General features: G+C 35.2%; 1 protein-coding gene and 1 long non-coding RNA gene across 2 annotated transcripts; one reads left to right on the top strand and one right to left on the bottom strand.

The window, feature by feature from the left end:
* Positions 1-691: 691 nt before the first annotated feature.
* Positions 692-980, bottom strand: LOC137249848 (uncharacterized). The gene is made up of 2 exons (XR_010952570.1): positions 858-980; positions 692-803 (listed from the first exon to the last, which is right to left on the bottom strand). It is a non-coding gene; the product is annotated as an uncharacterized lncRNA (long non-coding RNA).
* Positions 981-21,443: 20,463 nt separating this feature from the next.
* On the top strand, positions 21,444-22,694 carry LOC137247874 (apoptosis regulatory protein Siva-like). Its single transcript, XM_067778810.1, has 3 exons — positions 21,444-21,695; positions 22,161-22,467; positions 22,538-22,694. The coding sequence occupies exons 1-3, from the start codon at positions 21,581-21,583 to the stop codon at positions 22,596-22,598; spliced, it is 483 nt and encodes a 160-aa protein (XP_067634911.1). The 5' UTR covers positions 21,444-21,580; the 3' UTR covers positions 22,599-22,694.
* Positions 22,695-25,872: the final 3,178 nt, after the last annotated feature.

Genomic DNA, 25,872 nt, shown 5'->3' with positions numbered 1-25,872 from the left:
AACGCTGAAAAGTAGCCATATTGAACAGCCTGTCAGGCAGTTGACAGATAAGAGATCACACTTTTGGTTGTTCATCTCTACAGCAACAACATACCTTTGTTCAGATTGTCAAAATCTGCGTGCTGTAGGCGAATGGAATAGAATGAAAGCACAAAACCATGCAATTCTTGTGTGTTGTAAGAAAATATGGCAATGTGTTGGGTGCATTTTGCCTTTGCCATCTCCTTTTAACAATGCCAACTCCAGTGAGATGAAAAAAATAAAATCAGCTGAAGAGCAACACTGAGTGTACCCTTAATTTTAAATTGCAATATCCATTTATTTGTTTTTGCTATCTTCTTTTCTAAGTTACAAACCAAAGAGTATATATTAATAAGAGCCGTCAGAACGCATACTTTGACAAATTACTCGATGTTTTTTCAAGGTAGTCGTTAGTTTTTTTTGGCAGATGTATTTATAGAAAAGCCTTCTGTACATTTTCGTGGGGTATTTGTGTTTATTTTATTGATTGTATTACATTAATTAATTAATTCTTACAAACTAAAATAAATATAAAAAAAAAGTTACAAATTAGTTGGCGGAAAAATACTTTCTTTTTATTTTTTTATTACAGAATTTTAACAAAAAATTTAAGTAAAACTTGTTGAGAAACGTAAAAGGCTTGATGATTATTGTTTTTTATATGTTTCCAGGTCAAAAACAAAATGTTGATGTCGAAGTCGAAGTCCTTGCACGTATTTGCCCCGCAAAAGTATCTAACACATACTTGAAAGCATCTTTATTAAGTCGAGTTTTTTTTTAACCTAAATAAGAAAATAAGTAATTAAACTTTACCACTTTTAAGTTAAATTTCTTACAATTGGTCACTCATCTCAAATGGATTACACAAATCCCGCAATATTTGCTTTTCCATTCTCGCCTGGCCATTTTCGTATGTGTTGCTTTCCAACTCCACAAATAATGCCGCGGCTATTGATTCCATTATAATAGACAGCTATAATTTGTGTCTGTTCGTTGGGTTCAGTTCATGGTACAATAACCAGGTCATGGTACAATAACCAGGTAAAAGCATCAGAGTTGCATTTTTCATGCTTTTTCATTCGAAGGTGGTCATAAAATACCAAACTTTGTTTATATTTACATTTTTTGTTTATTTACTAGCCGTGTTTTTAACACGCGTATATCCGTTTACGCTTAAACTTTATATTGACTGCTAAGAGACAAACTATAAATACACCTCTGAAATTGCTGCGCATAAATTTTGTCCTACTAAATTTCAATACGCATTATACTCAGATGTAACTGAAATATGTGTCTTTGTTTCACCCTGTACACTAATTCTATGTATTATATGTGTGTCCACAATTCATCGCAACTGATTCAGCTATATGTTATACCCTATGGCCATCAGAGCGTTGCGTCTCCGCTTTTCGGTACACCCTGTTGCTGTAGCTAGTTGTTTTACCACAGCCGCTAGATGGGTCTCCTAAGCATTATCTAAGCGAAGATAGGCGTTTTTTAACACGCGCAAACGAAACGTATACGCGCGTGTTAAAAAACACGGCTACTATTGATGTGAAAATTTATTAGGTAATTCTTTACTTTAGCTCAAAACTACTAAAACTCGTCCAAAAATATCGGGCGAGGTGTCAAAAGACGCGCTTTGGACCCAGGACCACGAATCCGAAAACGGAAATTGAAAATTTTATTTCTTTCCAGATATATTTACAAAGTAAAAATTTTCATGTGGCTGTTGTAATTTTGATGGTGTTGTGTACCCACAAAAAAAACTGTGGGTAAAAGTGTTTTGCGCGGATATAGATTTGGTCTCTCATGGTAATTTATTAAAAGCGCGGCCGAAGGCCGCCAACTCAGAAAGGTGTTCTGCGCAAAATTACCATGGATACCACCCCCGGTTTCGGAGGTACCCGCGCGTCTTTTTTCGGTTTTTCGTTAATATCTTTTGAACGAATTAAAAATTTTAATTTCCGCCTTCAGATTATTAATACTGACTACTAATCAAGACGCGTCGTTTGACACCTCTCTCGATATTTTTGGTAGCGTATTAGCAGTCGACCCCTCAACTAGACTATTACCTGCGCAAAAATACTATGGATTTCACCCCGGTTTCGGAGCGCTCCGGTGCCATTTTTCAGTTTTTTGGGAATATTTTTTGACAGAAATAAAATTTTTAATTTTCGCTTTCGGATTCGTCGTCCTGAGTCCAAAACACATTTTTTTGACAACTCTCCCGATATTTTTTCACGAGTTTTTGCAGTTGTGAGCTAAAGTAAAGAATTACCCCGCAAGATCAAGGAAGAGGAAAAATTGGAAAAAAGCTTGTGGCGTTAGCTTCCCTAAAATGGCTTAATTTTTCCGCTCCATTTTCAGGCCTGTGACCTTTTTGTGGGAGCTCATTTGATGCCCAACTCCACTCCATTGCTATATTTACCGTCTTTGATGTAAATATTGTTCCCGAATGTTGTAAGATAAAAAATATAATATAATTTTATGTATGACTTAGCAGTGCTAATCAAGAGTTTGTAAAAAACGGAAGTTGTCTCATCGTCCCCAACGGTCATTCCTACAGTTATCTACCAAAATATCGGACAATACTTTCGCCGCTACAACGTGAAGGAAGGACGAAAGATAAATAATAAAGTCCCTTCTACATGTTCGCTTTTTCTTAAGTGACACCGTTGGAGCGAAAGGCCAATACTTGGCACGGAACAGCTGCAGCACAAAAACGGATATGCATGATGTACAACGAATAAGCTGTGAAACCCAGACGCAGTAACCTCCCCTAGTTTCAGGGCCACCATTAGTTTACAAAGAGCGAAAATATGCTATACAAGTATATACAAGTATATATACTAGTCAACAAAGAGAAAAAAAATGCTAAACAATTATACCAACGAAAAGCGGCCCTTATCAGGGCCACAAACAGTTTGCGAAGAGAAAATATTGCTAGACAATTATGTTTTACATGCTATAGATTTACTTTTGGATTATTTATATCATCCATATGTTGACAAGAAAAAAAACTGGATTATAACCTATACTGGAGTTGAAAACGGAAATATTCCAAGTCAAACTTTTGCCATAGCAGGTACGGATACCAGATCCAACCTAAAGCCGAAATTGCTACAAAAGCCTCCTGGCTAGAGCCAGAAGGAAAACCCGGAAGCGTAATTGAAGTCAGTACTACAACCGAACTAGCATCCAAAAATTAAACCGAAAGCGAAATCGGTTCCGAACAGAGGAGCCAAAAGAAAAATTGGATCAAAACAACCATGCAATGGCGCTGAACCCGAAAGTTCTGTGGCATAGTGACTCATTTGAAATTTTTAACACACCCGTGCTTTTTTTAATTAAAAAAGATTACATCTAAAGACATGGAGTACATATCCTTCAAAGAAATCTGCACCTCGAATGCCGACACAACGAGTTTCCAACGTTAAACGTTATTATGTATATATGTATCTTCGATATTTATTAGGTTACTAAATTACTTAATTTTTACTTTACAAAATACATGAAATTTAAAAAAAAATCAGTACTTATTCATGAACATACTATTAACTCAGCATTTTATGTACAATCTCATCCCAAATTTTCAACATCTCTTGGAGACAGTAACGTTAGCATTCATACAGACATGTATTGAAAATAAGGTCCAATACAAAAAACATTTAGCAATAGTATTTCCCAATATAATTTCAATACTACAAAATAACGACCTTAGGCAGATAAAATAGGAACAATATAATTCCTAAAAAGTTGTATCTCACTTTACATTAAACTGCTTTGGAATATAAATACATACACTAAAAGATACATACAATACAAAACGGTCCCTTATTTATATTTCATAAACAAAATTAATTTTGCGACCATTGGATATTTTTCAAATCAATTGGTTCTAGCACCATCTCCCATAATGGTGTAGCGGCATGTAGTGCCAGCCAACTAAAAACTAAAAATAAAACTAAAAACTAAAATAGCTGGCATCACCCCCACATGCAACCATGCATGTATGCACTTGGTGTTACTGGGTGAGAGAGTCGAATGACGGAGAGAATTCTGATTGGCTGAATCTTCCGTTACTCGACTCTATCACGCCACTGCATCATGCGATTTTACCGCTATGCACTTTTGGCATAGCGGCAGGGCCGCTTTGAAGCGTCAGTATTTTGCTACAGTTTTTTGAGTTTGAATTGAGCCGGCCGCCGCGCTACACGCGCAATCGGAAAATATTAAAACAAAAACTGGAAAAATTGTAACCAAAGTTAAAGACTAGAAAAAGGACTAAGTTTAAATAAAAAAAGTGTAAAACATTTTTATTGTACAAATATAAACTAAAAATAATTCAATATGTGAACTAAAACAAATACAAAAGTTTATAGTACAAACAGGAAACCGAAAAATGAAATTTAAAATAAAAACTAATAAAATCAAAAAGGGAAAAATAGTTTCTTCCAGTGAGTGCGTGTGTGAGCGTGGGGTTGTATGCGAAAACAAGTGGCAGCAAAGCGCCACTTTACATGGCGACCGTGACATTTTTCGTTCGTGCGCTAAAAATTATAAAAAGTTAGTGCAAGTTCTTCTTTATTAGAAATACAGTGTAAGCAAGTCTAGAGCAGCAGTGGTGACTGCAAATTATTCCATCGCACCGGAAAATGCACTAGAAGAATTGGAACAATTAGTCGGTGTGCCACGTGCTAATTTCTTACTTACGATTAAAACATTTTCATACATTTTGCGGCTTACAACAACATTTGTTATAAAGCCGACGCTTTCGCATTATGAATTGCGTGAAAAACTAAAATTACAAATGGTGCAAAAATCGACCCTATTGTTAAATTATGGGCCCATCAAACTACGCCCATTACAAATAAATTAGCCTGCGAACAATAAGAACCAAAAAAAAAAAATACATCATGTGAAATGCAAATTAAATGTTGAAATATCATCGCACTGTGAACAGCGTGAACACCAGCGTTAGCTATGTTAGAATTAGAAACAAGTACGGGTGAAGATAAGAAGTGGGAGATGAGCCACGAGGAAGTCGAGACCAAACCTATCAACGACCAAATTTATACCAACACAACGGGTGACGTGAAGTCAATTTAAAATATATCTTATCGTAAGCGGAAATCTTGCTAAAACAAAGATTTTTATAAAAATATTTTTTCTATGCTTTTAAAACTATAAATCTTTTATTTCCAATCAATTAATAACACTCTTTTCCACACAAACGCTTATGAAAATAATTTAAAGTTGATAAATAGTCAATTAATATTAATATAATAGTAATATAATATTTATCGTTTATCTCTGCAAGTTTTCTTGAAGTCGTTTGAAGAGTTTGTGATAAATAGAAACTTTTTATAAAAGAAAATGTTTATATTTTCAATAATATTATGTATTGTAATATATTTACATTTGAAGTAATTCAGAATTTCATGCACACATTAAACGAAGGAGGCTTAATAAAATAAAATTGTTTATATACAGCCATTCCCTCTCATAAATAAACGTTTATGAAATAATTTGGAATTTTTTTTGGAACTTTCCAAGTTGTAAAATATGGACAAATATTTTCGTGTTTTTGTCCGCAAGCGTACATAATGCGTTTGGATGAAAAATTTCAAATATTACAAATTTGAAATATAAAACTTATCGCTTCTTAAATCTTAATAAATCGTTTTAAGCATCTTTTAAACATTTTTGAAGTAATGCCTTGTTGCAAATACACCTAACAAAAAAATGTATACACATTAGGGCAGTTCAGAGTTTTGTGCATTAGATATTGAGGAAAAAATGTTTCTTCGTCATTTGAAAAAATTGTTTTTTTGATTTTGTTATGCATTGACAATGAGGAAAAAATTAACTTCGGGTTTTAATGTCGCGTATTAGCCTTGACGTATCAAATGCATAGCAGTATACATTTTTCGCGTTTTGGTGTAAACGTACTACACCAGTTTGTAAACACTATGACCACTTCCACAAAATCCTGAGCTCCCCTATTTTTTTTAAATATGAATGCCATAAAATGAAATTTTTGCCTTCGTATATGTACATAAACCACATGAATTTAATATGGAAAAAATTAAAATATTTTCATCAACCACAACTTAAACAAAGCGTTTCGTTTGCTGTAGATATTATATATATACATGTTCTCGTGAAACGGTTTGGAAGCTTTATTAATAGCGGTGCGTCCGCAATATAATAGAAGATTTTTTTTTTGATAGAAAGCGGTGAGTCCGTGATACAATATACGTCATACTTTCAATATAAAGCGATGTGGTCGTAAACATCGCCGTATATTCGAACAAAAAAAAAATAAAATTTTGGTTAGGCTTGTGGAAACAAGTGCGGTTTTTCTATATTTTTTTCCAATAGTCCGAAAAAAAAAATATACCAGCCTGTTTCGGTTTTTCACAAAATAAATAAAACCGGAACACGCTTGCCTATTTCCTTTTGCAAAGCCCATTCTGGGGGGCGAGAAACCACAGACCAAGTGTCCTTTTTAGGACAGCCTGTCCATTGGTTAGCTAGCGGGGCTAACCTAGTGGGGGACAGTCGGTAAGTCCGACTAAGTTCGGCACGGAAGGGGGGTAGGCATTTCTCTAGCCTATAATTTAGAGAAAATCCGCAGACCGGATGTTCCTTTGTTTTCAAAAAAAAAACAAATTATATAATTTTCTTAACCAGACTTACCATTTTATAAAACTCATACCAAACGCGACAAATATTAACCGGATTTTCAAATAATATTTACAAAATATTTACCTGATTTACAAAATTTTTTCTCTTAAAATAATTTTCAATAAAATTACCCTGTTTCAAACACATGTCCGATTCTGAGGGCAATTCCAGCGATAAATCAAGCCCTAAAGGAAGGTGTTCACTAGCTCGTCAAGAAGATTTTTTAGGATTTAATGACTCAGATATCGCAGAAAATAATACTTCAAATTTTCAGTCAGTAACTAATATTATAAACACTCAGCCTTCAGCAAATTCGTCTAATAATTCAGACAACCTACTAACTAGCACTTCCAATTTTCAGTCAGGAACTGACTTTTCCAATTCTCACTCTACTTCAAATTCTTCTAATTTGCCTTCAACAAATAATTCTTCAGATTTAAAATCGAATAACAATATTTCAATCATGGCAACTTCAGAACAGAAAAAGGTGTTCATTACCAGTTGCGCCTCAATTATTAGGGACAACTACAGCGGCGATCCACTGGCATTAGAATCTTTTATCGACAAAATAAAATTAATTGAAATCTTCTCAGATGAAAATTTAAATAGTACTTTTATTGCATTTTTGAAATCCAAACTTGAGGGAAAAGCACGCGAAGCATTACCAACCGTAATAAATTCAGTCGATGACATAAAGACTGCCTTGAGAAATAGAATAAAACCCGACAACTCGAAAGTTGTTTCTGGTAAAATCGCGTCTTTACATGTCATCAATAATAATTACTCAGACTTTGCTAAGCGCGTTGAAGAACTATCCGACGCATTGGAACGTTCTTTGATTATTGAAGGTATGACACAAGCCAAGGCACATGAAATGGCCGTAGAGCAAACAGTGAATGTGTGCAGGTTGAACACTCGTTCAGAATTGGTCAAATCCATCCTGGCTTCAACTACCTTCAGTGATTCAAAAGACGTAGTTGCAAAAATGATAGTCGAACGTAATAATGAGGTAAAAGAAAGACAAGTACTAGCATTCCGTACTCGTGGTAATTGGCAAAATAGTTTTCGAGGAAATTATAGAGGTAATATTTTCAATAATAGGTACAACAATCCAAACGCAAGATTCAACAATAAAAATAGAAATAATTACAACAATAATAATTACGGGTACAATAATTCTAATAGAGGTAATAATGACAGATATAGCACTAATAGAAACAATCAGCCTAGTAGTAGTAACGATCTGGCTAATAATAATAGACGTTCAAATTCACGAAGTAATGCCAATGTACGCGCTTTAAACGTGAACGACCCTCAGGAGCGAACACTGGGGGATCGGAATCACGATTTAGACAATTAAACGAATCTTCTTCAAAAATATTAAAATCCATCTACTGCTTGAACCTTAATTATTCAGATTTTATTGAACTTCAATGTAGCGATTCCTACAAACCATGTACTTTTCTAGTAGATTCTCAAGCAGATATTTCTTTAATCAAAATTTCAAGTTTATCTCAAAATTGTAACTTTAATACTAACGAAATAACAAACATAACAGGCGTAACGCCTGAAACAATTTCAACTTTAGGAACCTTAAAAACCAACTTAATTGCATATAAATTCTTAATACCGCATACTTTACATGTAGTTAACGACGATTTCAATATACCTTCAGACGGAATACTCGGCAAAGACTTTTTAAAATTTAATAAATGCATTATTAATTACGCAAGCGATAGCATAACCATTAATACCGGATTAGATAACGCAAATATACCAATTTTACACGGCACAAGTAACGATTCTTTAATTATTCCTCCGAGATGTGAAGTTTATCGGTTATTTAAATTACCAAAATGCGATAATCCTGTTTTTGTAGACTCGCAAGAAATCTGTAATGGTGTTTTTACGGCAAAGTGCATTGTTGACACAAATAATCCAGTTATAAAAATTTTAAATATTACTGACGAAGTAAAACATGTCAACAATTGCAATATCGTAACGGAAGATATCACCAACTACAATGTCTACAAAATCAATGAAACTTCAAAAGATCAAAAACGCTTAGAGGAATTAACGAAAATTTTGAAAAATCAAATGCCGGGTTATGCTCAAAAACAATTACTAGATTTATGCTTAAAATATGCCGATGTATTCGCTTTAAAAAGTGATCGTATGACTTTAAATAACTTTTACGAACAAAAGCTACGTTTAACTGATAAAAATCCAGTCTATATAAAAAATTATCGTTTACCATATACACAACGTGAAGAAATTAATAAACAAGTCGAAAATTTAATGCGAAATGATTTAATAGAACCCAGCTTTTCTAATTATAACAGCCCTTTAATTTTGGTGCCGAAAAAGGATCCTACAGGCCAAAAGTCTTACCGTATGTGCGTTGATTTCAGAGCAGTCAACAAAAAGCTTATCGCAGACAATCGACAATCTTGGCAGAGCCAAATATTTTTCGACTTTATATCTTTTTTCTGGTTTTCACCAAATACCACTTCATGTTAATTCTAGAGACGTTACATCTTTCAGTACAGATCGAGGAGCTTTTCGTTGGAAAGTTTTACCTTTCGGTTTAAATATAGCACCAAACTCTTTTTCACGTATGATGTCATTAGCATTTCAGGCATTTCGCCAAATCAAGCTTTTATGTACATTGACGATGTTATCGTCATCGGATGTAGCGAGACACATCACCTCAAAAATTTAGAAAAAGTTTTCGAAACTTGCAGAAAATTCAATTTAAAGTTAAATCCCAACAAATGCAATTTCCTTCGTTCTGAAGTAACTTTTTTAGGCCATAAATGCACCTCCAAAGGCCTGCTGCCAGATGACTCAAAAATAGACGCAATTAAAAAATACACTAAGCCAAAAGACAAAGACGCTGTTAGGCGATTCGTTGCATTTGCAAATTATTATAGGCGTTTTATACCTAACTTTGCGTCACTGGCAGCCCCTTTAAATCGTCTAAATCGGAAAAAAGTTGAATTTGTTTGGGATGATGCTTGCGAAAATGCTTTCGAAAAATTAAGATTATCATTAATGTCTCCTCAATTATTACAATACCCTGATTTTTCAAAAGAATTTATTATCACTGTAGATGCATCTAAGAGTGGTTGTGGCGCTATATTAAGCCAAAAGCATGGAGATAATGACTTACCGATTTGCTTTGCATCAAAATCTTTCAATAAAGCCGAACAGAAAAAGGCAATCATAGAATTAGAACTTTTAGCAATACATTTTGCTATAAAACATTTTCGGCCGTATGTCTACGGTACACATTTCACGGTAAAATCAGACCATAGACCATTAGTTTATCTATTCAATATGAAAGATCCTTCCTCGAAACTCTCTAGAATCAGATTAGATTTATCAGAATATAATTTTACAATTGAATATATTAAAGGAAAATCGAATGTTGTGGCTGATGCTCTTTCGCGTATAAGTATAGACGAGATTAAAGATTCGACAAAACACGTTTTAGCCGTTAAAACGCGATCACAAACTAAACAACAAGAATTACAAAATGAAAAAATAAGTTTAAATGATACGACCTCTAACGATAATAAAGTACAAGTTTATGATAAATTTTCATACGATTTTTCAAAAAAGATACCACGAGTAAAATCAACAATACAATATAATAAACATAAGGAGATCTCCAATTTACAAATTTATGCGCATTTAAAACATAAAAAATATAATTTACTTAATATCGTGACTGCTAACGAAATAACGAATTTAGATGAGTTACTTTCGAGGCTGGAAAAAGCAGCCGACAATCACAATATTAAACAATTAGAATGGCCAAAAAATGATATATTTTTCAATAATTTTTCAATTACGAATTTTAAAATCCGCGGAAATGAAATTTTAAAATCATTACAAATAATATTGACGGACCCTGTAGAGACCGTAACAGACAATGAACAGAAACAAAAACTTATGACAATTTATCACGAAGATCCACTGTTAGGAGGCCATTGCGGAACAAAAAGGTTATATGCCAAATTAAGAACTAAATATTACTGGAAAAACATGACACGTGATATAGCGAAATTTGTGAAAAATTGCAATAAATGTCTTTTAAATAAAGTGAGACCAAAAACAAAAGAAAATCTTGTCCTTACTCCAACACCCTGTAAACCATTTGACATAGTGATTATCGATACAATAGGTCCACTTCCAGAATCAAACTATGGTAACAAGTTCGCTGTTACTATGATTTGTGACTTTTCTAAATACCTGGTAACAGTAGCTGTACCAGATAAATCAGCAAAAACTATCGCATGTGCTATTTTTGAAACCTTTATACTAACATATGGTACAATGAGAGCCATTAGATCCGATTTAGGGACGGAATACAAAAATGAATTATTCTCGGAATTAACAAAACTTTTAAAAATTAATCATGATTTCTCAACAGCTTATCACCACGAAACTGTTGGTACTGTTGAAAGAAACCATAGAGTCTTTAACGAATATTTACGTGCATATCTAGATGAAACGTATTCAGATTGGGATACGTATTTGAAGTATTTTACATTTTTACATAATACTACAAGTAGTTCGGTTTTTGATAATAAATTTACTCCTTTCGAATTAATATTTGGCAGAAAATCTACAATGCCACATGAATTACAAAAGAAACAAATCGATCCGATCTATAATGTAGAAAATTATACAAAAGAACTAAAATATAGAATGCAAAAATCTCATAAAATGGCAAGAAATTTGATTAATAAACATAAAATTAGAAATAAAGAATTATATGATAAAACGGCTAAGCCTTTAGAAATTAAAATTAATGATAGGGTTTTAGTAGAAACAGAACCGAGAAATAAACATAGAAATATATATCAAGGTCCCTACATAATAAATAATATCGATGGACCAAATGTAAAAATTTTTGATGAAATTAATAAAATTGAAAAAATTGTACACAAAAATCGTATACAAAAAATTAATTAAATTGATAGCCGAAAATAATCTTTAAATATAAACCTACTTTAAGAACACGCCAATGAAGGCCAAACTAAACAAACTATTAATGTTAATTCTTAATACGGCCTAATGTACAAAATTCATATGTTAAATTGAAATACTTAATAAATATATATTTACTCAATTTAATAATAAGCATATAAATAGTAACGGTTCACTTCAAACTAAAAACATTATTTTTTTACATATTTCATTTTCTTATAAATTTATATCTTAACCCTAGTAAAGCCTAAAGAAGAATGTGGCAAGACTGATCACTTGGTGTTACTGGGTGAGAGAGTCGAATGACGGAGAGAATTCTGATTGGCTGAATCTTCCGTTACTCGACTCTATCACGCCACTGCATCATGCGATTTTACCGCTATGCACTTTTGGCATAGCGGCAGGGCCGCTTTGAAGCGTCAGTATTTTGCTACAGTTTTTTGAGTTTGAATTGAGCCGGCCGCCGCGCTACACGCGCAATCGGAAAATATTAAAACAAAAACTGGAAAAATTGTAACCAAAGTTAAAGACTAGAAAAAGGACTAAGTTTAAATAAAAAAAGTGTAAAACATTTTTATTGTACAAATATAAACTAAAAATAATTCAATATGTGAACTAAAACATATACAAAAGTTTATAGTACAAACAGGAAACCGAAAAATGAAATTTAAAATAAAAACTAATAAAATCAAAAAGGGAAAAATAGTTTCTTCCAGTGAGTGCGTGTGTGAGCGTGGGGTTGTATGCGAAAACAAGTGGCAGCAAAGCGCCACTTTACAATGGTGACATTTCACGTAAACGTTCGACATGTTTGATGCAGGTATCGGTAATATAATCAACCTCTTCAATGGTGGTAAAACCACCAATACCAAATCTATAAAAATTTATCAATAAATTACTTTCAAATTAACTAAACAATTCAGTACGGTAAACTCGTATACCTTATTGAACTATGTGCCAAATCCTCATCAGTTCCAATCGCACGTATGTTCCAGTGATGCAGAAGTACATGCTGAGGCACTAGACAACGCCACATCTTTTAAGGCCATAAGTAATGATAAATTTAATAAACCACTATACCTTTGCTCTGGATCACCATTACATATACCATGTGATAATCTTGAAGTGATGCGATCATATAAACGTTTCGACAGAAAATCTATAAATTTCTTATCATATTCCATTTCTTTGAGTGCAAGATAACTTGCAGCACCAAATCCAATAACAATAATCCAAAGGCGGAAAAGAAAAATTTTATCTCGTTCAAAAGATATTCCCAAAAAACCGAAAAATGACCCCGGAGTGCTTCGAGTCCGGGGTGGGACCCATAGTATTTTTGCGCTGGCGGCCTTCGGCCGCTCTTATAAAAAATTAATCTGGGTGGGTCCAACACCGGTTTGGACACCAAAACTATATCTGCGCAAAACACTTATGTCCACAATTTTTTTTGTGGGTACCAATATCATCAACATTACAACGCGCACATGAAAATTTTCAATTAAAAATTTTCAACTTCTTTTGCAAATATCTCTTGTCCAACACAAAATAATTTACCTCCGCCTTCTGATTATTGTTGTCGAGGTCAATGCGCGTCTTTTAACATCTCTCTCGATATTTATGGACGCATATTATCAGTGTCATGTTGCCGTATAGAATTACCAAGAGTTGATGCGCTGGAAACGTTGAAGAAGTGATTCAGCTGCTATATGTAAATAAATAATAACAATAAATTAAATATATATCATTTAAAAATCAGCTAATTACCTTTATTTTCCATTAAAAATGCCTTTTTCCTCCAGCTTCATCAGCAAACCAACTTTTTTCTTTTTTTGTTTTGGCTTTGTTGACGAAAATTACATGTGACATTTTTCTTTTTCCATCACTTTTGACAGAAGAAACTGAAAGAACGTTTTACAGTTTATGTACAATCGGCAACAACAAAATACACGGGAGGGTTGCATTTTCGCTAATGCTTCTACCTGGTAATTGTACCATGGTTCAGTTATATGCCAAGGCAAGCTGCCAGAGTAGAGGAAGGTGAAGCTCCCCCAGCGGGTTAGGGGGGTCAGAATATACCCGCGGTAGGTATGCCTGTTGTAAGAGGCGACTAAAATACCAGATTCAAGGGGCTGTGTAGCGCAACCCTTCAGGTTGCCAGCGCATCATATAGCTTCTTCAAACCCAATTGTCAACCTCACCTATCCGCGGCGAATCCTGTTTCACTAACAGACGAGGCTCTGGCGACCCTAAGCTCCTTATGGAACTTGGGGTTGGGGAGGGAGGGGATGGCCTGAAGGTTTAATGTGACCACATAAATCGTTCCCGAGATGGTCGGGCCAGCACCTTAATGGTGCTGTGGTACCGGAGCGTACCGGATCTGTATCCGGCAAAGGACCATCACATCGATAACACTCCCCAAAGCCTTCGGGGAGCAACCTTATCGCTACAACAACAACAACAACAACAGGAAGGTGAAGCGAAAACGTAAACAATCCTTGCGGAAAGAATAAATAAATTTTCCTAAAGTATTTTAGGCTAGTGCAATGAAATTAGCATCCATAAAATTCAGAAAATGTTAGCTATATTCGCGCAGGAATCCGATTTAACAAAACTTGGTGGCCACGGCAGGGAATTGGACAAAAGAACGACAAAAAGACACTTACAATTATGAAAGCACTTCACTCAAAAAAATATAACACGGCGGCAATATATTCTATTGCTTTTTTTTGTACAAAATGGCGTGGATAATAAAATATAAACGTTTTTCAGTGTTTTTTACAAATTTTCTTTAATTTATTTTATTCCAATGTTCACACATTCCGTACAAACAGCTAATTTCGAAAAATCATTTGCTCCTCCTCTTCCCATTACGATTCCGTCGTAATGCAGAATACCCAAATTTGATTAAAGCGGATCGTAGAACGGGAACGTAATCGAAATGCAGAATAGGGGTGAACATAAAAAAATGATTTAAATAATTGAATAACGAATTAACAGGTGCCCGAGGCAGCTTACTATTGTGAACTTTTTTTTTCAAAAATTCGCCTCTTGTATCAGTTCACAATAGAATAACCCTAAGGCATTGTGAATTCGTACAATTAGCGAATGTTTGATAAAAACGTTCACAATAGTAAACAGCCTCGATCACCAGGTTAGTCGCTGTTCGATTACTTAAATAGTTTACTCAATAGTGTTTTTCAAACACTTTTGTAGACGGCTGGATATTGCATTATTACATATTTTAATACGTTTGCTTAATTGGCTGTAAAGATTTAAGATTTTAGAAATGAATATATAATATAGTCTGATTTTTCTGTAGAGAAATTTAAAAGAAAAGTTGATTTGAAACACATATGGGCAATTCATGGCATTCCAATTTAACAACAGCGAGCAAAAAATAAACATGTCTTTAGTTCTCTGGCCTTTTGCGACAGCCGTCCTTCCTGGCAGCTATTATTTGACAGGTAGGTAGGGCAATGGAAGAACACAAGTTCAAAATTGCTTCGTTCTTCGCATGTACGTCATACTTGACTGCTTCAGCGAATGAAAGAGAAAAAACAAGAGCTGAAGGAAAATGACGTAAAAATTGCCCATAAAAAACAGCTGAACTAATGTTTACATGCGCAATGCGCCACCTTCTATAATTCCATCATATGATGGTGGAATAGAAAGATTTTTCACTTGTATGAATTCACAATGGAGATTAACGGCGTAATTATGTTTAACGCAAAGCGACGCGAAGAGTCACTTTCACCCAAGTGAAACCAAATTCGTATTATATAAAAGCATTCATTCACTTCGGTGACTCTCCGTGACTATCGGTGACTGTAGGTGATTGTCTTACGTTTTTTAGTATTATATAGCGACGCAAAGTGTCACGAACACTCATTTTTGCTGTCAAAATATTCACTTGCTTCCGGGTCGCGTTTGCTTCATTCGCTTCACTCTCTCTATATTTTTGGACGCGTATACGCGTATTAGCAGTCGACCTCTGTTCTCGACTTTTAGCAGAAATTTTGTTTGTCGTAAAAAATTTCAGCTTTTATATTATGAGAAAGAACAGGTCAACGTTACAAAGAGTGTAGCGTTAACAACTGCAATGAAGCTGTGCCTAGGGAAGCTTGAGCGCAGCTCATACGGCCATAGTGGTATGAACTTCAAGGCGCATGGTACTAAAATTGCAGCTGTAGTGCAAGACTACAACAAAATCCTCAAATCGATTGCCGGCCGTACTTGGGAAACAGATAAAGAAACATACAAAATTCAACCGCAATTTAAAAATAAACAAGCAACGGGTTTTAAAAACATTAATAATCAGACAATCAATATTGCAATTTACACTGTTTTCTTTTTTTACAATTGTCAGGTGTTTCGCTGCAATATTGCGAGCTCGTTTAAACGAAGTTATTCCGAAAAAATTGCACTGCAAAGTTTTCCGAAATAAGAAAAGTAATAAGTGGCTATACTGGCTACGTATTGGGTTTGACAGTCTCAGTGAATACGTAGTGACTACGTAAGAGGACAAACGCGAATACGTAAGAAGTTATAAAATACGAATTCTGGGTGAATGTGAATGTGAGTGAATGCGACGCAAACATTCACGGTGACATACATAATACGGGCCTAACGGCGTTATTATGTATAACGCAAAGCGACGCGAGGAGTCACTTTCACCCAAGTGAAACCAAATTCGTATCATATAAAGCCCCCATTACTGATACTTAGCACAGACTTGACTTGACTTGGCGTAAACTTGGCAACTTAGCCACGATTATACTCCACTTGGCGCATAAAATCTGGCATCATAATCAGCGTTGAAATTTATTTTTAAATAAATGTCAATTTGTATGACAAAATGTCAAAATGAAATGGAAACAAACAAATGGCATCTCAAAATGTAAACGTCACTTAGAACTTACATAGAAAATCAAAATTCAACAGACTTCTAAGTCAAGTTAAGTTTTGAGTAATCAGTAACATGCAATGTTCATTTAACAGAACTGTAAGTGACAGTTCGCAAGCCAAGTCAAGTCTATGCTAAGTATCAGTAATGGAGGCTTAAGAGCATTCATTCACTTCAGTGACTCTGGGTGACTGCAGGTGATTGTCTTACGTTTTTTCGTATTATATAGCGACGCAAAGTGTCACGAACACTCATTTTTGTTGTCAAAATATTCACTTACTTCTGGGTCGCGTTTGCTTCATTCACTTCGCTTTTTTATTGTCGTTTTTTTATAATTTTTGAGGAAAAACTGAACAATATTAACATTTCGTGAGAAAAAAGATTAAAAATTTCCATAGACAGCCGAAAAGGTTATATTTAGAGCTTCATTCAATGTGGATGCATATTTCTTCAAATTTTACAGGAATAAAAAAATCGAAACCTATAAAAATTATAGCCAGGTACCCAAATTGTTATTCCTTTTGTAATAAAAGTCCTTCAGAAAAAGTTAATGGTGGTATGGCCTAGAAGGTTCAATGTGGTCATATTAAATCGTCCCCGATATGGTCGAGCTTGTACCTTAATGGTGCTTGTTACCGGAACATACCGGATATATATCCGGTAAACGACCGTCAACAGTGATAACACTCCCCGAAACCTTCGGGGAGTTTCTTTATCGCAACAAAAATTGGCTATGGTTTTTCGATAACAAGTTTCTATTATTAGTAGCAAAAATTGTAGTGTCCCTACAGGTTTCAAATCCAGATGTTTACGATAATGAATTGGTAAACAATTTGTTTCAATTGGACGAACTGTATCTTAGTTATGGGGTCGCACTTTTATTCTGTTCTAAAAAAATAGAAGTCCGGATTTAACTTTTATTTTCGGACTTATAAAATAAATGTCCGGATTTTATTTTTGTAGATTTTTTTGAAAAAGGATGCATGATTCGTTATGAAAATGCTATTGGTATCCCCGGAATCCCATACACTTTCACAAAGGAAACGTTTTAACCGGACTTTTACGAGTCAACAAAAAAAAAATACCTATTAAAATGAGTCACTGATTAGAACTAACAGTTATACTATGGTTTTGTCACTTTTTTATGTCAAAAACTAATTATGAGGATTAGGAAAACAATAATTTTATTGTCGATTTATAATAACTATAATAATTATACCTCCGTGCTACTTTTTTTTAATTTTCTTATAAATCAGTGATTCTGCTGATTCTAGAACAACGTAGTAAATTAAGCCACAAAGGTGTATCGCAAATTATCTTTCTCGTCGGCAAACATCGATACAATTCAGGTACGCAACATCTAAGCCCGGAAGAGTTAAACAAGGGGTACCACAGGGTGGTGTCCTATCCTCGCTTCTGTTTAGTTACCATTCTATCCTAAGCCAATAACTGCACGATGAAGGTTACAGGTCCCGGGCCACCCACCGATGAGCTAGGTAATAAAATAAAAAACCATTTCCTTATTTACAACATGGACGCGCCAAATGTCGACCATATTGAACATCCACGTCGATGGCATCACGCTACCGTCTGTCTTACACCCAAAAATCCTAGGTGAGACGTTCGATCAGGATCTACAATTGGGAGAGCATGCAGTCGAAATTATCCCTACAATCCAGAGCAGTAATAAAATCCTCAATTCCCTTGCCGGCAGCACATGGGGTACAGATAAAGAGACGCTCATTACCACTTACAAAATAATTTGCCGGTTTCTTGCATGCTACGCGTCCCCGATATAGTCGCCAAGCCTAAAGGCTACTCACTGGAAGAAAATAAAGGCCAGCCAAAATACTGCCCTCAGAACAGCTGTCTTCTTATGTCCCCAGAACACCATCTACGTAATGAGGCGAGATTACTCCCCATTAGGAAGAAAAAAGAAATGCTAACCTAACAGTTTTTGTTGAATACCCAGAAACCTGGACATCCCAACAGTCATCGGATTGATGAGGCTATACCGCCCAGGGGCTTAAGGGGTCATCTCCATAAGCATTATGAAGAAATACGGCACCTGAGAACACACCCGTATGAAGCAAAAAAGCACAAAGAGATCCTCAGTGATATCCACAAACAGGCGTCGGACCTCTATGCCAGGAATTGCCCGGAAAATCCAGTACTCAAAGAAAAATTCCCAAAACTAGCAGAGGAAGTACTCACTTTCCCTAGGGAAATGCGCGTCACTGTAGCTAAACTTCGATCTGGGTACTGTAACAGGTTAAACTCTACCTATCCAGAATCAACCCAGACATACAACTTGAAAGAACATTGAAGGAATTTTATAATAAAATTCGAACACAAAATATTAAAAAAGAAATTAGAAATTTGGTAATACTCTAGAACTGCTAATACGCGTCCAAAAATATCGTGAGAGGTTTCAAACGAAAATAAAAATATTAGCTCGTTCAAAATTTATTAACGAAATGCCGAAAAATTACCCCGGGTCCCTCCGAAACCGGGGGTGGCATCCATAGTATTTTTGCGCAGAACACCTTTCTGCGTTGTCAGTCTTCGGCCGCGCGTGGGATCAAAATTAAATGCGTGCAAAATCCCTTTCTACACACAATTTTTTTCAGTGCACAACATTACAACAACCACATGAAAATTGCCAACTTCAACTGTAAATATCTGCGGACAGAGATAACATTTTTATTTTTTTCGGATTATTGTAGTCGAGGTCAATACGCGTCTTCTGACACCTCTCTCGATATTTTTGGACGCGTATTAGCAGTCGACCCCTGTTCTGGACTTTTACCAGAAATTTTGTTTGCGGAAAAATGTTCAGCTTTTATATTGTGAGAAAGAACAGGTTAACGTTACAAAGAGTGCAGCGTTAACAACTGCAATGAGGCTGTGCCTAGGGAAGCTTGAGAGCAGCCCATACGGCCATAGTGGTATGAACTTCAAGGCGCATGGTACCAAAATAGCAGCTGTAGTGCAAGGCCGCAACAAAATCCTCAAATCGATTGCCGGCAGTACTTGGAAAAGAGATAAGGAAACATACAAAATTCCGCAACTCGTAGCCAGTTTTATTAAGTACACACACTCGAAAAGGCTACAAGCCCGCCACAGCACTGCCCCGGAATTTTCCACGTCACACATATTTATATACTATATATAAACTATAGTTATGAACAGCTCAATATAAAAGAGCATATTGGAAAATAAAGAAGTAATTGGTTTTAAAAACATTCAAACAATCAATATTGAAATGTTCAGCCCAATTCTAAACGAAATTTCCGTGCGAGTTTTTTCCCTTCTCCCATTCCTCGTATTCTAAATAAAAATGCCTTGAGTTTTTTCACTTCTCCCTTTCCTCCTATTCTGAACAATGTTCGAAAAAGAGGAAACCGGTTATGGGAGAAAAGTAGGTATTATGATGTGAGGGAGAGGGAGATTTCTCTGCCATTTCATAGGAGTTTTTTCACTTTGTTAAATTAAAGGGAATGCATCAAATTGTTAAAGGAAATTGGTTCTTTTACGAAAGAACACTTATTTGTACAAATTTGCGCTAAAATATGTATTTACATTCTACCACAATATTCTCACTGTTAATACAACCACAATATTCTTTATTTTAAGTCGAAAAGTATATCATAAGCAACGGAAGAGCTCTTTGTATATTTGATGCAGCCATCCAGAAATTGCGCAAGGATTTTTTAAGGCTTAATTAGATTTTGGCATATGGCGAACAGCGAACTCAACTCGACGTGGCCGCCAGAAAATTGCTTTGCAGAATGAAAGCAGGCAACTCCGGCGGATTTGTGTTATCCCGCCCTCTTCTTCTTATGCTCCTCTGTTGATGTTGCTGTGGCACCAATTCATTACTCATTTCAGTGAATACCACATGAAATGCAATAATGTGCATTGTTTATATCTTATTTCTTAATTTCAAACAAATTCGCAACAATAATTAAACTTTTCAATTTTTTAAACAAAATAAGAAATGCGCAACGAAATTTCAATTGACAAAACAGCTGACTTCGAAAATTCGAAATTCCTATTCCCTAATTTTTCTTCTCCCTAGGAGAAAAGAATTGGAGGAATTTTTCCGCGGGAATAAAAAAATCCGCGAGAACAAAATTCCGCGAGAATATTTAGAATTGGTCTGGTTGTCTTTTTTTACCATTGTCAGGTGTTTCGCTGCAATATTGCCAACTCGTTGAAACGATGTTATTCCGAAAAAATTGTACTGGAAAGTTTTCCGAAATGACAAAAGTAATAAGGTGCAATACTGGCTACGTATTTGGTTTGACAGTCTCAGTGAATACGTAAGAAGTTATAAAATACGAATTCTGGGTGAATGCGATTGTAAGTGAATGCGACGCAAACATTCACGGTGACATACATAATATGGGCCTAAACCCCTTTCAGAACTATCGATATCTCCACACACCTCTAATATCTGGATTATCTTACCACCATTGTAAATTTTACCAAGTAGCGCAACTAACAGCTGATCGGTGAAAATTCGCACATTCACACGCACAGTTCTCGACTCAGTTTCAAAACAAAACTTTAGATTATTTAATTCAAATTTTAAAGCGAGATAATCCTTACAAATTTATGTATACAGAATATATATGGCGTTTTTGTTGTTATTAAAACAATAGTTTTATTTTTATTAAAGCTTTTATCATTTTTTTTTTTTAACTTTGAAAAATCTCCGAACACCATTCCTTCATTATATGACATTCGACTGCCTAGTCCACTGCCTTCCACTCTATTCGTAACATAACCTCTACTTAAGCTGCCAAACTATATAGTAAACAATGCTTACCACAACCGCATTACTAACTTCGGTCGTTTTATTTTTATTTCTGTCGTCATTTTCACTGTAGAAGAAAACTAGCAGAAACTCCTGGAAAAGGCAATAGATTGTTTGCAACTTAACACAAAAACTGAAAAACTATGCTAAAAAGGCAACGTTGTGAAGATTTCGAGACTTTTTTACCTCAAACAAAAAAGTTGATAAGTGAAAAATTGGTCGATCAACAGGATCAAAATAAAATGATCAAAGTACATGGTAAGTTCGACTTTTTCCATCAACAAAGCAACATTTTTAGGTAACGTTTTACAAGACGGTGCACCACCTAATTTTTATCAAAAATTATCAAAGGTGGTATCAAAAGACGAGTCGCGGCCTGTTTTTAGAATCCGAAAGCGGAGTTTAAAAATTTTATTTCTATCGAAAGATATTTACAAAAAACCATAAAATCATCCCGGGAGGGCCCGGTCCATAGTCTTTTTTGCACAGAAAACCTTCCTGCGTTGGCGGCCGTCGGCCTCGATTTAAAAAAATAACCCGCACAGATCACCTTTCTACATTAGTATGTGTTTGTGCATAAAAAATCGAACCGATGTTTTCCTTATATTTGATAGAAATACAAATTTTTATTTTCACTTTCGAAAAACGGAGGTTGACACGCGTCCGCACCGTCTTGTAAAACGATACCAATATTTATAAAACTTATGTACGGTTTTCTTTTAGAAAAAACCATTAGTTTGTTGTTCAAAGCTGCACGCGACAAGAAAACCCCCGAACAAATAGAAGCAGAGACGATAGATATACCACTATGCCAGCAAGTTGTACTCAGTGGAAACGGTGCAATATTATCAAGGAATATTACTGATCTTATTGTTGATATCTCATTGGAAAGCCGAAAATCAAAATGTTGTCATCGTGAAGCATTTGTACGAAGCGATTGTTGCAATTGTACCCAACCGTTGTGCGAATATTGCGGTCACTCGTGTGCGGAATGTGGCGTATTCCTGTGCGATAGTTGCGTATTATTGTTGTAAGTTTCCTAATACGTTTTGAAAATTAAGAGAGGCTGGTTATATCTAAATTTCCCTTTTTACTTACAGCGGTTGTGGTAACGTTGAACGGCCTTTATGTGAAAAGTGTGCATTATATGAAAGTTTATAAAGCATTAATGCAATGTATCAGATAAGTTTTAAATTAGGTTACATGGCACAATGAATATACTAATTAGTTGCTAAAATATATCAGACCAATTCTAAATATTCTCGCGGAATTTTGTTCTCGCGGATTTTTTTTATTCCCGCGGAAAAATTCCTCCAATTCTTTTCTCCTAGGGAGAAGAATAATTGGGGAATAGGAATTTCGAATTTTCGAAGTCAGCTGTTTTGTCCCTTGAAATTTCGTTGCGCATTTCTTATTTTGTTTCAAACATTGAAATGTTTAATTATTGTTGCGAATTTGTTTGAAATTAAGAAATAAGGTATAAACAATGCACATTATTGCATTTCATGTGGTATTCACTGGAATAAGTAATGAATTGGTGCCACAGCAACATCAACAGAGGAGCATAAGAAGAAGAAGACGGCGTGATAACACAAATCCGCCGGAGTTGCACGCATTCATTCTGCAAAGCAATTTTCTGGCGGCCAAGTCGAGTTGAGTTCGCCTTTCGCATATGCCAAAATCTATTTAAGCCTTAAAAAATCCTTGCGCAATTTCTGGATGGATGCATCAAATATTGCTTATTGATATACTTTTCGACTTAAAATAAAGAATATTGTGGTTGTTGTTGTATTAACAGTGAGAATATTGTGGTAGAATGTAAATACATATTTTAGCACAAATTTGTACAAAGAACGAATTTCCTTTAACTATTTTGATGCCCTCCCTTTAATTTAACTAATGAAAAAACTCCTATGAAATTGCAGAGAAATCTCCCTCTCCCTTATATTCATAATACCTACTTTTCTCCCATAACCGGTTTCCGCTTTTTCGAACATTGTTCAGAATAGGAGGAAAGGGAGAAGTGAAAAACTGACAAAGAATTTTTATTTAGAATACGAGGAATGGGAGAACGGAAAAAACTCGCACGGAATTTTCGTTTAGAATCGGGCTGTATATATATGTTTTAAGATTTCTAGCATCTGTTTAGTTAATAAATTATTTGTACGTTAAACAGTCTTACTTATCAATAGGCCGGCCTAGAGTTGCATGCAGTATCAATAAAAAAAATCAGATATATACATTTTAATAAAGATGCGTATGATCATGCCCGTGGTAAACTTCGGGATAGTATAGCCTGCAGTCGTATGCCTATTTGGAGTACGGCATTGGTTAACTCAAGCTCGTTATAGTTTACGGCGAACCCATTTTGGTGGTGAATATGCAGCAGCCGGGCATAGAGGATTGTTGCCAGATAGTAGTCACAGGCGCACTTTGGAACAAATTTGCCAAAGGTAGAGCTAAGCGCACTAAGACGTGTATAAATCACAGAGGCTACCATCTGAAAACCCTGACATGTTTATGAAAATTTTGGTCTGTCAGGTACCTCTGAATTCATCCGACGGTGCTGGAAAGTATGCGTACTCAGAAAGAGAATCGTTCTTCTCAACGCTCAGCGTTTTCATCAAATATTTACCGGGTTGAGAAAAGGTTGCATCCACGGGTGGCAGGTTGGGCTGTACATTAGTAGTTGACATCCCACGGCTCCATGACCGCGTTTTCCCCACGAGCTGGTATTTCGTTTGTTTACAGAGGATGTTCAAGCTTCCTTCTCTTCACTAGCTTTTAGAAAACCTGAAACTTTGAAACTAAATCTTTATACATTTTAAATATGTTTAATTTGCTTAATCCACAGACGTACGTATTTCTACGGTATGTGCTTAAAGCTTAAAAAAGTTCACGTACTGAAAAATGTTACTAATAATTGCGGCTTTCCTGTATATACGATTTTCCAAAATATTTTATTTTCAAGAAATTTTTTAGATATATCGCTCATTTACTTCAATAGTGTCACAACTCAAAAACCATGACTTTTGAGTTAATAACATATAAAAGTACCCTATAACATGATCTATGTATTTGTATTTGTATTTGTATTTATTAGGCAATTCATCCCAGCACAACAATTCGACAAAAATTATTTTACAGTGCTAGTCGGTAAAAGGCATAAAATAGGAACAATCTAATCTTGAAACTTAAAGCTAATGACTATGGCTAAGAAAAGGTTACAACAAATAATATATTTAATAAATAGTAAATAGATAAATAAAGGAATGATAGAGTACATTTGCTTAGAAGGAATCAGTATTTTAATTGTCTAGGTTATTATAGAAACTTGTTAATTCTTTATTGAAGAGCAGAGCATTGCTTATAAGCCTAAGTCTAGAAGGGAGCGAGTTCCAAAGACGTATGGAATTAATGAAGAACTGGCGATCAGATATTAGCATACGATGTCTGAAGTGGGTAAGGAGAACAGATCTAGACGACTGGAGAAAATTTAGCCTCCGATACAGATAGTCAGGTTCCTTTATATATATTAATTTAGGTAGCGTAGTGAGCGTTTTAAGTTTAATAAGGTTATCGAAAGAAATGTTTAGCAACCTGTAAGCATGTTGAGAGACGTGGTCAAGTCTTTTCAACCCATAGACGTATCTAGCAATGTTGTTATACACAACATTAAGTTTCCTATTACATACATAGTCACAATTGGAGTAAACCTCACAACCATAAAGGAGCGTAGGTATTAAGTACGCTTTTGCTATTAGTAGACGAATATGTAACGGAGTAAAATATTGTGTAAGCCAGAGTGTACGAAGCATCCCATACACTTTTCCCACTGTGCGGAAGATGTGATCTTTCCATGTCAGGGTTTTGTTAAAAACTATACCTAGATTTTTTGCCGTGTCAACGTATTCTATAATAGTGTTGTCTAAAATTAAATTTTCCATTCCACTTTTATCTAGTGACCTTCTATGAATGACTATACATTTCGACTTCTTAGGGTTAAGACATAAGCCGTTCATAGAAGCCCACGTACCAATTTGACACAAATCGTAATTTAAGTTATTAATACATGAACTGGTACGATCACTAGGACAGCACATATACAATTGTACGTCGTCAGCATAAATGTGAATATTACAATACTTGAGAACACCAGGCAAATCGTTTATATACAAAACAAATAACAGGGGACCAAGGATTGAGCCTTGTGGGACTCCTCTTAAAACACTGACGAAGTCAGACTTTCTGCTACCAACACTTACTGCCTGAGTTCGGTCGGCCAAATACGATCTGATTAGGGCTGTTGCACAGTTGGAGAAATTAAATAGGTTGTCCAGCTTCTTGCAGAGAACGGTGTGGTCGACCGAGTCAAACGCTTTTGAATGGTCGAGAAGAGTCAGGAAAGCAGTAAAATTTTTGTCAACTTGTTCTC

The sequence above is a fragment of the Eurosta solidaginis genome, chromosome 4 (assembly GCF_040869045.1).
Source record: "Eurosta solidaginis isolate ZX-2024a chromosome 4, ASM4086904v1, whole genome shotgun sequence".
Classification (NCBI taxonomy): Eukaryota; Metazoa; Arthropoda; class Insecta; order Diptera; family Tephritidae; genus Eurosta; species Eurosta solidaginis.
The sequence above is the reverse complement of the archived record's forward strand: the minus strand, read 5'-3'. Positions and strand labels throughout refer to the sequence as shown.